Source organism: Heterodontus francisci, chromosome 38, assembly GCF_036365525.1.
Source record: "Heterodontus francisci isolate sHetFra1 chromosome 38, sHetFra1.hap1, whole genome shotgun sequence".
NCBI lineage: Eukaryota > Metazoa > Chordata > Chondrichthyes > Heterodontiformes > Heterodontidae > Heterodontus > Heterodontus francisci.
Genome location: NC_090408.1, coordinates 41,438,063 through 41,453,180, shown reverse-complemented (window position 1 = coordinate 41,453,180; position 15,118 = coordinate 41,438,063). Strand labels below are relative to the sequence as shown.

The window sequence follows — 15,118 nt, the reverse complement described above, 5'->3', positions numbered from 1 at the left end:
ATAACCATTAAATTAATTACTTGCCCTCTTCCCCCCAAAACACTTTCCTTGTCCACCTGACCTTTCCCTTCAAAAGTGCATAAACTTTAATCTAAAACACTTCCCACCATCCCCTACACCAATAATGTTACTTTGACCCTGTTTCCCCCCGCGCCCCAACTGAGAAACTTACCTCCTCCCCCCTCCCCACAAATGTTCCACCTTGTTTCCCTGGATGAGGATCGGGAGGCGCAGGAGTGCCGGCCAGCGGCAGGAAGATCGCAACGGGACAGAAGGGGGCGGCATATGTGTGATTAATGCATTCATTATCATTTATTTACATATGCAAATGGGGTCCCATCGCCGAGTGGTGGGGGAGCCGCCATGAGGCCTCGCTGCCACTGGCAATATTGGGCCGGAGCCTCCCGGCATCAGGGTGCGTGGTGGGCTTCTCCCAGAGGCATTTTCCGGTCTCCCTCTGCCATGAAAGCCGACGTCGGGGGGATCTGTAAAATCCAGCCCAGGGAGTCAGTAGTGTTCCCAACTCTGGTTGGACACATTCCCTCTTGCCTCCCATTACTCCACCCCACACTCCCATCACTGGCCGCCTGACATGTCAATCCTCATGTGCCCCGCCCTCCCACACTTATTGGAAAGTGAAAAATCTCTGGTTATCTGACTGGATGACTCTTGACTGTCTGACAAGCAGCCTTTTTTTTCAACCTCCAATATTTTTCTCACTAATAAACGAAAGCGGTGAAAGAAAATGAAAATAACATGCATTTCCTCACTGCTCACTGCAGTGTCCAGGAGATTAATTAATTCCTGGAGATTCCAGGACATGCCTGGTGAGTTGGCAACCCCAGGATCCAGTGAGTCTGGCAGGGAACATTCATCCTTCTGTTTTCAGAAAGAATGAAGGGGAAGAGAAGCTGCATGGAAATAGGAAGAGGGATGAACTATTCAGCCCCTCCAGACTGCTCTGCCATTCCATTAGATCATGGCTGATCTGTGCCACAATTCCATTTACCTGTTTTTGCTCCAGAGTGTAGCAGCTGGAGACATCTTTGAGGGAAGAAGAGGAAAAAACAGAATATAAACAAAACCCATTTATAAAATTCTGAGATCATCTGAATAAGATAATGAAGTCAGAGTGTTTGATAAATACAAGTTTAATAAAAGTACCATAAACATATAAAAGTTGCCTGAACACTGAGCCTTTCAGCTGGGCCTAACAGTAAAATTATACTGACAAGTCTGTCTGATCTTGAAAGGAATGACACAGTAACACAAATGTGCGATTTCTTTCCTACAAAGAGCGCAAATGGAATACTAACAGAAGCAACAGAGAGAGGTGTTATGTATTTATTCTGGGGATGGCATGGGTTTGTGTTTGTTCTCATGACTGTATCAATGCTGGGGAAAGGACCTTTGTCCATTTCTTTCTACATTCAGTGTGTATATCAAACACTTCCAGGATCAGATACAGCACAGGTCAGAAACGTTTCCTCTCCTCCTCTCAAACACCGGGCTGAATTTTCACTTTGTGGACTGGCAACAGGAGTCGGGACTGTTTCCCTGGCCCGATCCTGCCCCAGAGGAAACAGTCACTCTTGACATTTTGACTGAACGTCCCCTTAATTGTCATGGAGACAGGTTTGCTGTCCAATTAAGGGTGGCAGGCGGACTCTCGAAGCTGGAAGTCCAATCAGATGCCTTCCAGCTTGAGAAGAGCAGCAGGCTGCATTAGAGGGTAAGTAACTGAGAGGGTGCTTCAACACGGAGGTGTCCTCTCACCAACTTTTTTAAAACATTGATTAAAAAACAGGAAAAAACAGCCAGGCCACCACAGTGTGGGTGGTAAATGGAAATTCCTCTACAGGGTGGCCTTTAGCTGCACCCGCACCCAGGCAGGCAGGGAGAGCCTATAGGTCTGCCAGGAGCCATTGCCTCACCCTACTGGCCTGCCATTGGGTGCTCGACTCCAGGTAGTTAAATGGCCCGCCACATCACTTTGGGAAACTGGAGGCTGACTGGAAAATCTGAGTCGGCCTCCTTTACTCCTAGTTAACAAGGCTGATCACCTACCTCAATGCCACTTTCCTGTGCTATTCCCATATCCCTTGATGTCATTCCCGGATATTTATCGATTTCTGTCTTGAACATGCGCAATGACTGAGCCTCCACAGCCCTCTGGGGTAGAGAATTCCAAAGATTCACCAACCTCTGAGTAAAGAAATTCCTCCTCATCTCAGTCTTAGATTGCCTACCCCTTACTCAGAGACAATGTTCTAGACTCACCAGCCAGGGGAATCATCCTATCTACATCCACCCTGTCACACATTGTAAGAATTTTGTAAATTTCAATGAGATCACCTCTCATTCTTTGAAACACTAGAAAATATAGATAGGCCCAGTTTCCTCAATCTCTCTTCATCAGACAATCCCACCAACCCAGGGATTAGTCTGGTGAACCTCCTTTCTATGGAAAATATATCCTTCCTTAGATGAGGAGACCAAAACTGTACACAGTACTCCAGGTGATCTCACCAAGGCTCTAGGCAATTGCAGCAAGGGTATAGAGTGACATGTTCTATTAACATCACCTACAGTGAAAGCGAGGTTTCAAACTGCTCTCGGTCATGAGATGTGCAGTTACCAAGCAGTTTCCTCATCAGAGATTTCCTTATCAGAGAATACCGTTTGGTGTAGTAGGGATTCTTCGAAACTGCAGTGCAGAATTTGAATTTAGCCAAAGTCAAACATCTACGCAGAACAGGGACTGTGTTCCACACAGAACTGGCAGCATATTTCACACAGAGCTGGGACTGTGTCTATTGCCACTCTAGATAACATTACAAAAGGAATGAGTAGGTTACTGCCTGTTGGACAGTTTACCAGCGGTCTGTGTTGGTCGGTTATGCAGTTTTAGCTGATTAAATTCCCAATGTACCCGTATGCACACCTGGGAACCCCAAGCCTTTGATCTGCCGACCTGCACCAGGGCTATCGGAACTTAGATAAAGTGGGGCGTGTGCTTATGGGGAGGGAGCATACACTCCATCACAGGCAAACACTAGCTGTGTGGATTTCTTAGTAGCTTGGTAGAGATTTAAATACAATGATGAGTTTCTGTGTGAGTCAGACTCTAGAGGGACCAAAAAACAAAGGGCTAGGAGTGTGTTATTCACAGGACAACAGATAGCCGATGGGACAAGAATGAGCAGACTCTACACATTAGCTGAACCCTGAGTTAGTATTAGTGTTTAGACACATACTGTAGTTTGTGTGTGAAAGTCAGGTTAAGGGCCAAAACCCGTAACACATAACATATCTTGTGCTCTCGGTGATTGGTGCACTCTGAAGGAATGCGTGTTGGAGACAGCGTTACAATATCAACCCTGGTTTCTTTGTCCTGTGCTCCCTGTGACACAGTGAAGTGCGGGGAGGAGGCAAATGGTGTCAACTGGCAAGATTAGTGCTTCAGAAAAGACCCAAGAAAGGCGGATTCAGACAGTGGTAATATCAAACATGGAAGACAAGAAGGTTTGCAACACAGAGAGACTTCGAAGCACAGAGGTGAGAGATGTTAATTCGATGCAATATATGGAGAAAAATTCCATTTTGTTCTGTCCTAGGAAAGTAAGTAATGGAGACAGAAATGTGATCGATAGTTGTTCCACATGACCCACACTGCAATGATGGAGTTTGTTTCACTGAATATTACAGTGCAACATGCATACACACATATATTATTTGGTCAAAAGAACAGCACAGCCTTGTGTGCACTGTATTGTTAGGTAGCCCCTTACAATTTTCTGTACAACTGTTTTTAAGGATTGTTAGCACCATGACTCCAGCTCCTACATATTGTACATCAATCAGAATGACACATGATCTCTCACCTAAACTTTACTTTTGAAAGTTGAAAGTAAAATAGGATTTTAAAAAAATGTTCAAGTATGTAAAAGTTTTGTGCTGCCCAGCAACACCCAGGAAAGGTTAAAGGATGCTGGTTGGACACAGCAGCACCACATGACATCTTAATTCCTGCCTTCTTGGCTTTTCAAGTTATATGTGCCGTTAAACATTTTTTTACAATTTTTAAAAAACCCACAAAAATGGCTCTTTCCAAACCACTTTCCGGAGACAAATGTGGTTGTGTTATTAACGGGTGAGGTGTTATTCTTGAAACTTAGGAGCACCACTTACTTGAAAGGACGGTGTGTAACTATAGCAACCTCTAGGCCTCAGACCTTGTCGAACAATCCCAACATTGTTAAGTCTTATTTTGGCTTCAATCAACAGTTAGGATTGTTGTCCTGTCAAAATGGTTGCATGAATAAGAATGCTGAAAGAAAGACTCTCATTTTTATATATACGTAGATATATAACAAAATATCCATGTTTCAGTGACTTCTTACAAATCTCTCTTTTTCCTGAATTGCTTTTGTGCCTTTCAGTCCCTGTAATCCTTTTACTTTCCTGCATTTTTTTTTAAGTCTTTTTTTGTGGCGTCAGCAATGGCTTTTCATCTCCTTGACACACGCTCGCTGCCACGGTCTTGTATTGCGTGCGGTCGACACGTTTGACAGCACTGTGCCTGCACGGTTTGAAGATAGCACCGGCCCAAGAGCCTGAGTGTCTTGCAGAAGGTGAAAGTCAGCCGATCTCTCTCGCAGACGTAACCTAAGGGTTAGAAAATATATATCGTCAGTTAAGGTGAAGTAATCAGCTATCATTCTCTTTTTCTCTCTCTCTCTCCTTTCCCTGATCTACAGTTGCGTGGGTGGTGCCCACCAGTCAGTAGCCTACCCAAGTGGCCATCATGTTGGTGACCAGACAACACAGAGTTAAGGTAATTTGCAACAGAGTCAGAGGGAAGATGAGGACACTGCGAGTTGTTGTGATCTGGAATGCGCTGCCTGAGAGGGCGATGGAAGCAGATTCAATAGTATCTTTGAAAGGGAATTGGATAAATACTTGAAGGGGTGTAAATTTACAGGGCGATGGGGAAAATGCGGATGAGTGGGGTTACATGATAGCTTTTCCGAAGAGGCGGAACAGGCATGATGGGCAGAATGACCTCCTTCAATGCTGTAAGATTCAATGATATCCCAGCTTGACGTCAAAAAAAGATTTGCATTTATATAGTGCCTTTCATGACCTCCGGACATCCCAAAAGGCTTTACAGCCAATTAAGAGTTTTTTTTGAAGTTAGTCACTGTTGTAATACATGGCAACCAACTTGTGCACAGCAAGCTCCCACAAACAGCATTGTGATATTGGTCCAAAATCCTGCTTTACAATGTCTGTTGAGGGATAACTATTGGCCAGGTCACCAGAGACTGGCATTGGCATTTACAAAGAAGGCTGATGGAACTTGTATTGGCAAGACTCACTTGTCACAGACACCTTGGTGATTCCTTTAAACATACAACTAACTAACTGAACCTAATTTTCAAACACATTCACCATGGTTATCTAAAGTCATAGAAAAAGATTATACAGAAACCTTTCAAAAGCTTCTAGGCACCACCTACTTGCTATTTCCTGATTTATCATATCTCTGTTCCCATTATTTTCAACCTAGCTGCACTATGAACTTTGACCTGTGAATTGGGGTATCAATAATTTTTTTTAAAAACCATACCATTGTCAGGCTGAAATAGGTGCTTCTCCAAGTTTTGCTTCTGTAACAATGCAATCTGTATTGTTTTGTTGATATAAATGCTCTCTTACATCTTAAATTGGCACTCGTCATGGATTTCAATGGCAGGAGAATTTTTTAATTTGAAGACTTTTCACCAACTATGACACTTTCTGATATGGTGTGACTGTTTCATTTTTCTTTCCTTTATTTAACGGACTGCATCACAGAAGGAGAGTTATTAACATTGTGGAGAAAATGGCAGCTAGTTTATCCACTAACTCTGTCATTCAGCTAAATTAAAATGGATTTTTTTGAAGCAGTTACAATCAGCTAATTATACCATGGAGTCTCAGTTGGCAGACTGACTCAAAACAGCTCTCCCAACAATGTGCTAATATTTAGTCTATTTGGCTGCTCTTAAACTCCTCAGAAGAGCCCGTACCTGTTTACAGATCTTCTTTTGTGGTTTTTATACAACAAAAAGCAAAAATAACAACTTCTATTTAAATAGAACTGTTAACACACACACATCCCAAAGTGCTTCAAGGATTAGGGCAAGGGTTTCAGGGATTAGGAAGAGAGTTTCAGGGATTAGGGAGACAGTTTCAGGGATTAGGGAGAGAATTTCAGGGTATAGGTGAGAGTTCCTTGGGGCAGCACTGTGGGTCCAACTATCCTCAACTGCTTCCCTCCATCATCATAAGGTCAGAACTGGGGATGTTTGCTGATGATGCACAGTGTTCAGTTCCATTTGCAATTCCTCAGACAATGAGCAGTCTGTGCCCACACCAGCAAGGCCTGAACAGCATTCAGGCTTGGGCTGTTAAGTGGCAAGTAACATGTGCGTCACACGAGTGTCAGATGATGTCCAACAAGAGAAAGTTTAATCATCTCCCCTTGACATTCAATCATTAAATCCTCATCATCAATATCTTTGGAGTCACCATTGACCAGAAACTGAACTGGACCACCCACATAAATGCTGTGGCTACTAAAGCAGGTCAGAGGATGGGATTCTGTGGTGAGTGACTCGCCTCCTGATTCCCTTCTTTCCACCACCTATAAGGCACAAGTCAGGAGTGTGATGGAATACTCTCTACTTGCCTGGATGGGTGCAGCTGCAACAACACTCAAGAAGCTCGACACAATCCAGGACAATGCAGCCTGCTTGTTTGGTACCCCATCCACAAACATTCACTCCCTCCACCACCGACACACAGTGGCAAAAGTGTGTACCATCTAAAAGATGCACTGCAGCAATGCACCAAGGCTCCTTCAGCAGCACCTCCCAAACCCACAACCTCTACCACCTAGAAGGACAAGGGCAGCAGATGCATGGGAACACCACCACCTGCAAGTTCCCCTCCAAGCCACACACCATTCTGACTTGGAAATATATCACCGTTCCTTCACTGTCGCTGGGCCAAAATCCTGGAACTCCCTTCCTAACAGCACTGTTGGTGTACCTACCCCGCAAGAACTGCAGCAGTTCAGGAAGGCAGCTCACCACCACCTTCTCGAGGGCAATTAGAGATGGGCAACAAATGCTGGCCTAGCCAGCGACGCCCACATCCCATGAATGAGTAACAAAAAAAAATTACAGTCTGAAATTTTCCCGGAAAGTGTCAGGAGAGGTAGAAGGGAGAAATTTGTGGAAAATAATCTTCAGTGGAAACACAAGGCTGAGATCATAGATAACTGAAATCACCTCCCCTTTCAAACTAACATATTAAAAAAAAGGGATTGCTTAGCATTTAAACATTTTTTTTTTAAATAAGCCTAGATGAAGGGCCAAGAGCTGAAAGAAAAGACACCAGCAGGGTAGTAGGATGTGTCAGAAAGGAGCAGGTAAATCTTTGATTAGAAGGGGACGAGTTTTGGTCCGGAATGCAGCACATACTCTGATATTTCTGACTCACACAAAGGTTCAATCTCATGCCAACAGCTCTTTTTTTTACTTCAGTGAATTACAATGGGGATTATTGACTAGGCCTTGGCATCGAAGCTGCAGGGAGTGCAACTTTAGTTCTTAGAGGAAGAAATGGTGAATTAGCAAATCAAGTCAAGGTTCAGGTGTTAGTAAATCAGAGCAGTGCCTCCCACTGTGTTTATAGAGCAATGCTGTTTCTGGTTAACTGCAGGAATTGGAGTGAGGACAGATATTAACATGCCAGGACACTGAGGTGTAATGGGAGCTGCGTGTTCCAGAGCAATCAGTGCTATGATTGATCTGAATGAGCCCAGCAACCCTTTAGATTCCTGTCTGTCACCAGAGCTGGGCTCTGGTCCTGGCTATTCCTCTCTGTCCATACATCATGTGTTAGTCTGGACAGTAAACGATGGTGGATATTCCAAGGGGCGGAAGAGGGGAACTTGATTCCATTTTTATATGACATCCACACAATGGTGTATTGAAAGGCAACACATTTTCTGCAGCTACAGTTATCCTGACAGCATCATAAGAACATAAAATCGTAAGTCATAGCAGAAATACGCCATGCAGCCCCTCAAGCCTGCTCCATCAATCAGTAAAATCATAGCTGAACTTCTACCTCAACTCCACTTTCCTGCTCTATCCCTTGATCCCCTTAGTTTTAGTTTTAGAGATACAGCACTGAAACAGGCCCTTCGGCCCACCGAGTCTGTGCCGACCATCAACCACCCATTTATACTAATCCCATATTCCTACCACACCCCCACCTGTCCCTATATTTCCCTACCACCTACCTATACTAGGGACAATTTATAATGGCCAATTTACCTACCAACCTGCAAGTCCTTTGGCTGTGGGAGGAAACCAGAGCACCCGGAGGAAACCCACGCAGACACAGAGAGAACTTGCAAACTCCACACAGGCAGGACCCAGAATTGAACCCGGGTCACTGGAGCTGTGAGGCCGCGGTGCTAACCACTGCACCACTGTGCCGCCCAAATCAATCTCAGTCTTGAATATGCTCAACCGCTGAGCTTCCACAGCCCTCTGGGGTAGAGAATTCCAAAGATTCACAACCCTCTGAGTGAAGAAATTTCACCTCATCTCAGTCCGAAATGGCAGACCCCTTATCCTGAGACTATGCCCCCTAATTCGAGACTCTCCCACCAGGGGAAACAGCCTCTCAGCATCTACCCTGTGAAGTCCCCTCAGAATTTTGTAAGTTTCAATGAGATCACCTCCCATCCTTCTGAACTCCAGTCAACAGGCATCACGATCTGACACTATAGCCCCATGATACCTCCAACTGGATAAGAAACAGTTCCTAATTTATTCATATATTGCGGCAACCATCTGGCTCTGAATTGTATCGAAATCCAGCTAATACATTGGATTTCTTTTCCCCTTTGTGGAATGCACACTTTGAAAGAGGCCATTAATCATTACCACACGCTGCCCTGCATTCAGCAGATTACTATAGTACTCAGAAACTTTTGTGGAAAGTTTTGCAAAATAGATTTTTGGGTATAGATTCCTACAGCCCCTGATTACACTTATGTCATGCTACCTGAACTGCACAGCAGGAGGATGAAACAATGGACCAGATCTTGCTGGAAAAATAACGATGAATTAATAAGGCATGGTGTTATTAATGTACAAACAGGCCCACCATGTCTCCAGAGCTTGCTGGTCGATTTATGCCACTCCATCATCTGCCAAGGTCTCAGTTGCCTCACTGTGCAGTTACCAGCTCACACTTCCAGCAAATTATGTCACAATATGTTTTTAGAAACATAGAAAAATAGGAGCAGGAGTAGGCCATTCGGCCCTTCGGGCCTGCTCCACCATTCATTATGATCATGGCTGATCATCCAACTCAGTAGCCTGTTCCCGCTTTCGCCCCATACCCTTTAATCCCTTTAGACCCAAGAGCTATATCTAACTCCTTCTTGAAAACATACAATGTTTAGCCTCAACTGCTTTCTGTGGTAGCGAATTCCACAGGCTCACCACTCTCTGGGTGAAGAAATTTCTCCTCATCTCAGTCCTGAAAGGTTTACCCCGTATCCTTAGACTATGACCCCTGGTTCTGGACTCCCCCAACATCGGGAACATCCTTCCTGCATCTACCCTGTCAAGTCCTGTTAGAATTTTATAGATTTCTATGAGATCCTCCCTCACTCTTCTGAACTCCAGCGAATATAATCCTAACCGACTCAATCTCTCCTCATACGTCAGTCCCACCATCCCAGGAATCAGTCTGGTAAACCTTCGCTGCACTCCCGATATAGCAAGAACATCCTTCCTCAGATAAGGAAACCAAAACTGCACACAATACTCCAAAAGTGGTCTCACCAAGGCCTTGTATAATTGCAGCAAGACATCCCTGCTCCTGTACTCGAATTCTCTCGCTATGAAGGCCAACATACCATTTGCCTTTTTTACCGCCTGTTGCACCTGCATGCTTACCTTCAGCGACTGGTGTACAAGAACACCCAGGTCTCGCTGCATATTCCCCTCTCTCAGTTTATAGCTGTTCAGATAATAATCTGCCTTCCTGTTTTTGCTACCAAAGTGGATAACCTCACATTTATCCACATTATACTGCATCTGCCATGCATTAGCCCACTTACTCAACTTGTCCAAATCACCCTGAAGCCTCTCTGCATCCTCCTCACAACTCACCCTCCCACCCAGTTTTGTGTCATCTGCAAATTTGGAGATATTACATTTAGTTCCCTCATCTAAATCATGAATGTATATTGTGAATTGCTGGGGTCCCAGCACCGATCCCTGCGGTACCCCATTAGTCACTGCCTGCAATTTGGAAAAAGACCCAGTTATCCCTACTCTTTGTTTTCTGTCAACTAATTTTCTATCCATCGCAATACACTACCCACAATCCCATGCACTTTAATTTTACATGCTAATCTCTTATGTGGGACTTTGTCGAAAGCCTTCTGAAAGTCCAAATAAACCACAACCACTGGCTCCCCCTCATCAACTCTACTAGTTACATCCTCGAAGAATTTGAGTCGATTTGTCAAGCATGATTTCCCTTTCGTAAATCCATGCTGACTCTGCCCGATTCTACCACTGTTCTCTAAGTGCTCTGCTATAAAATCTTTGATAATGGACTCTAGGATTTTCCCCACTACCAATGTCAGGCTGACTGGTCTATAATTCCCTGCTTTCTCTCGACCTCCCTTTTTAAATAGTGCGGTTACATTTGCTACCCTCCAATCTGTAGGAAGTGTTTCAGAGTCTATAGAATCTTGGAAGATGACCACCAATGCATCCACTATTTCTCGGGCCACTTCCTTAAGCATTCTGGGAGGCATACCATCAGGCACTGAGGATTTATCGGCTTTCAATCCCATCAATTTCCCCAACACCATTTCTCTACTAATACTGATTTCTTTCAGTTCCTCTCTCTCACACTAAGCCCTGTGTTCCCCAACATTTCTGGTATGATATTTGTGTCCTCCTTTGTGAAGACAGAACCAAAATATGCATTTAGTTGGTGAACCATTTCTTTATTCCCCATAATAAATTCCCGTTTCTGACTGTAAGGGACCTACATCTGTCTTCACCAATCTTCACCAAATTCGAGCTGAATAGTATCACAATGTGATGCCTCACTCCAGCAAAATCCGCCCCAGTATCTTCCCCTCTTTTGGGGAGTACATGGCAGTGTGTTGTTGAGAACACTTGGCAAAGGGTTTTGGAGATAAATTGTTTACACCGAAAGGTATGTTTTTTTTTGATGGCCTGCAGTTCCCCTTTAAAAGGCCCAGAGTGGGACTACAGAAGGTATAATAAGCCAAACATGAAAAAAGGCCAAATTGCTGAAGAACTGATAAAGACCAGATGCAGCAAATTCTCCAGATCACGAGAAAGTAGATAAAGAAGAGCAGATAAATGTGTTGGAATCCTGGCACTGCCAACTTAGTGAGCTGTTCCAATAAAGTACTAGGAAACAACAGTGAGAAAATGCCAGAGTGAGAGCTATGGGTGACATGCCCAACAATCTGTCATAGACCACTAAATAAACCAGAACGGTTTAGAAAGGATGCATTTATTACTGGGACACACAAGGCATATTGAGTACTAATGGGAAATTCAATCCTTCACTCGTACAAAATAAAAAAACAGCTCTTCTAATAGTTCGACCAATGCCATCTTAGCAACTACAGACATAGAATAAATAATATTTAACTCTTATCCATCCAAACTCTTTGGGAGCTTTGCTTTGTATTTGGTGGAATTCTGTACTTGTCAAAATTTACCAACCTCAAACTATTTTATTGGTAGCACTATTACTGTGCAAAGTTTTGGTCTCCTTACCTAAGGAAGGATATATTTGCCTTAGAGGGGGTGCAACAAAGGTTCACTAGATTGATTCATGGGATGAAAGGGTTGTCCTATGCGGAGAAATTGAGTAGAATGGGCCTATATTCACTGGAGTTTAGAAGAAGGAGACGTGATTTCATTGAAACATATACAATTTCTAGAGGGCGTAACAGGGGAGATGCTGAGAGGCTGTTTCCCCTGGATGGAGAGGTCAGCATAATGGGTTTGTCATTTAGGACTGTAATGAGGAGAAATTTCTTCACTCAGAGGGCTGTGAATCTTTGGATTTTTTTTTACCACAGAAGGTTGTGAATGTTAATTGTATATTAATTGTGCTTAATTATATGCCGGTGGTGGGCATTAACTGGGGATTCACTTGTGCCCCTTTAAATAGACACAGACTGAAACTGTGGTGGTTGGGTTAGGAGATCTATGCTTGTAATGTATAACTCTGTAAATAAATGGCTGTTAAAGTGTGTAAAGATTGACTCCAGTTCTATCCTTCACCAACTGGCTTCCTGGAGTATAGCAGTGGATGCTCAATTGTTGAGAGTATTCAAGACTGGGGACAGGGGCGGCACAGTGGCGCAGTGGTTAGCACCGCAGCCTCACAGTTCCAGGGACCCGGGTTCGATTCTGGGTACTGCCTGTGTGGAGTTTGCAAGTTCTCCCTGTGTCTGCGTGGGTTTCCTCCGGGTGCTCCGGTTTCCTCCCACACGCCAAAGACTTGCAGGTTGATAGGTTAATTGGCCATTATAAATTGCCCCTAGTATAGTTTTAGAGATACAGCACTGAAACAGGCCCTTCGGCCCACCGAGTCTGTGCCGACCATCAACCACCCATTTATACTAATCCTACACTAATCCCATATTCCTACCACATCCCCACCTGTCCCTATATATTTCCTTACCACCTACCTATACTAGGGGCAATTTATAATGGCCAATTAACCTATCATAGGTAGGTGGTAAGGAAATATATAGGGACAGGTGGGGATGTGGTAGGAATATGGGATTAGTGTAGGATTAGTATAAATGGGTGGTTGATGGTCGGCACAGACTCGGTGGGCCGAAGGGCCTGTTTCAGTGCTGTATCTCTAAAACTAAAACTAAAACTGAGAGTGATAGAATTTGGACACTAAGGGAATTAAGGGATATGGGGATAAGGGCAGGAAAGTAAAGTCGAGGTAGAAGATCAGCCATGATCTTATTGAATGGTGGGGCAGGCTCGAGGGGTCATATGGCCATATCCTATTTCATACATTCTTCTGGCAATCCTTTTATTTTCCTTCTGTTTATTCTAAGTTCCAAACTTGCTCTACGTCCTCCTTATATTCTCCCTGTGATTTGGAAGCATGGAATAGCTGATGTGATGAACAAAGTCTGTTACTCTTCTGGACCCCACACCATCGTCAAATAGAAATATTTATTGAGTTTAAATGAAGATATTTTCTTAAAGCATTGTCATCTAAAGTAAGTCCAAAACATGGAATTTCTCCAAATAAATTCCAATTATCCCAGATCAGTTTGTTTTGCAATTTCAGTCACAGATTAAATCCAAGTTCATGTACATGTCATGTCACTAAGACCGATTGCACACGGTCCTCCCAAAGAGCCTGTGGGAAAATTACTTCCTGCTCCTGACCTCACTTTGCAGCCTATTGTCACCCTCAGTTCTTTACCCGCTGGCTTGAGAGAAATGGTGGATGAACCATTGTGTATTTGCACCTCTGCAACATTGCTCATCTCCGGCCCTGCCTCAGCTCATCTGCTGCAGAATCCATCACCCATGTCTTTTTTACCTCCAGGCTCGACAGTTCCAATGCTCTCCAAGCCAGTCTCCCATTTTCTACCCTCCATAAACTTGAGCTCACCAAAACTCTGTCGCCCGCATCCTAACTCACAGCAAGTTCCACTCACTCATCATTCTTGTGCTCGTTGACCTACATTGGCTCCTGGTCCCCCAAAGCCTTGATTTTAAATTTTGCATCCTTGTTTTCAAATCTCTCCTTGGCCTCACCCCAGGCCTATCTCTGTAATCTTCTCCAGCTCCACAACCCTCCAAGATCTCTGTGCTCAACCAGTTATCGCCTCTCGCCCATCCCCAATTCTAATCGCTCCACCATTGGTGGCCGTGCCTTCAGCTGCCTGGGCCCTAAGCTCTGGAATTCCCTCCCTAAACCTCTCCACCTCTCTCTCTTCTTTAAGTTGCTCTTTGGAACCTAGCTCTTTAACCAAGCTTTTGGTCTTGTGTCCTAATATCTCCTTATGTGGCTCTGTGTCAAATTTAGTTTAGAGATACAGCACTGAAACAGGCCCTTCGGCCCACCGAGTCTGTGCCGACCATCAACCACCCATTTATACTAATCCTACACTAATCCCATATTCCTACCACATCCCCACCTGTCCCTATATTTCCCTACCACCTACCTATACTAGGGGCAATTTATAAAGGCCAATTTAACCTATCAACCTGCAAGTCTTTGGCATGTGGGAGGAAACCGGAGCACCCGGAGGAAACCCACGCAGACACAGGGAGAACTTGCAAACTCCACACAGGCAGTACCCAGAATTGAACCCGGGTTGCTGGAGCTGTGAGGCTGCGGTGCTAACCACTGCACCACTGTGCTGCCCCTGTGTCTGATAACACTCCTGTGAAGCACCTTGGGATGTTTTACTATGTTAAAGGTGTTATATAAATGCACGTTGTTGTTGTACACATTGTGACATGTTCCTCTTTGGCCAGCCTGTCAGGCCCATTCTCAATAAATCAGACAAAACATTTCACCTGACAAATAGGCTCAACATACAGGTCACCAGGGATGGTTGATCCAAGTTTAAGCACGCACATCTGTTTACCTCTGCAGATGAAAACAGAGGAACAAGAAGAGGCCATTCAGCCCCTCAAGCTTGTTCTGCCATCCAATGAGTTCATGGCTGACCTATATCCTAACTCCATCCACTGTCTTGGTTCCATATCCCTTAATACCCTTTGTCTAGCAAAAATCTATCAATCACAGATTTAAAATAAATAATTGACTTCCAGCATCCAATACTTTTTATGGAAGAGAGTTCCACACTTCTACTGCCCTTCATTTGAAGAGGTGTTTCCTAACTTCTTTCCTGAATGCTCTGGCTCTGATTTTAACTTTATGTCCCCTTGTCCTGCACAATGTTCAGCACCATTCGTGACTTCTCAGA

At 44.2% G+C, this 15,118-nt stretch overlaps 1 protein-coding gene across 1 annotated transcript in view; it reads right to left on the bottom strand.

Annotated features, from left to right (window-relative positions):
- Positions 1-1,166: 1,166 nt before the first annotated feature.
- The window catches only part of LOC137352565 (A disintegrin and metalloproteinase with thrombospondin motifs 7-like), a 190,888-nt gene continuing 176,936 nt past the window's right edge, over positions 1,167-15,118 (bottom strand). The window contains exon 24 of the mRNA XM_068018208.1: positions 1,167-4,668. Within this exon, the coding sequence (XP_067874309.1) occupies positions 4,511-4,668 (158 nt within the window). The 3' untranslated portion in view covers positions 1,167-4,510. The remainder of the gene's footprint in view (positions 4,669-15,118) is intronic.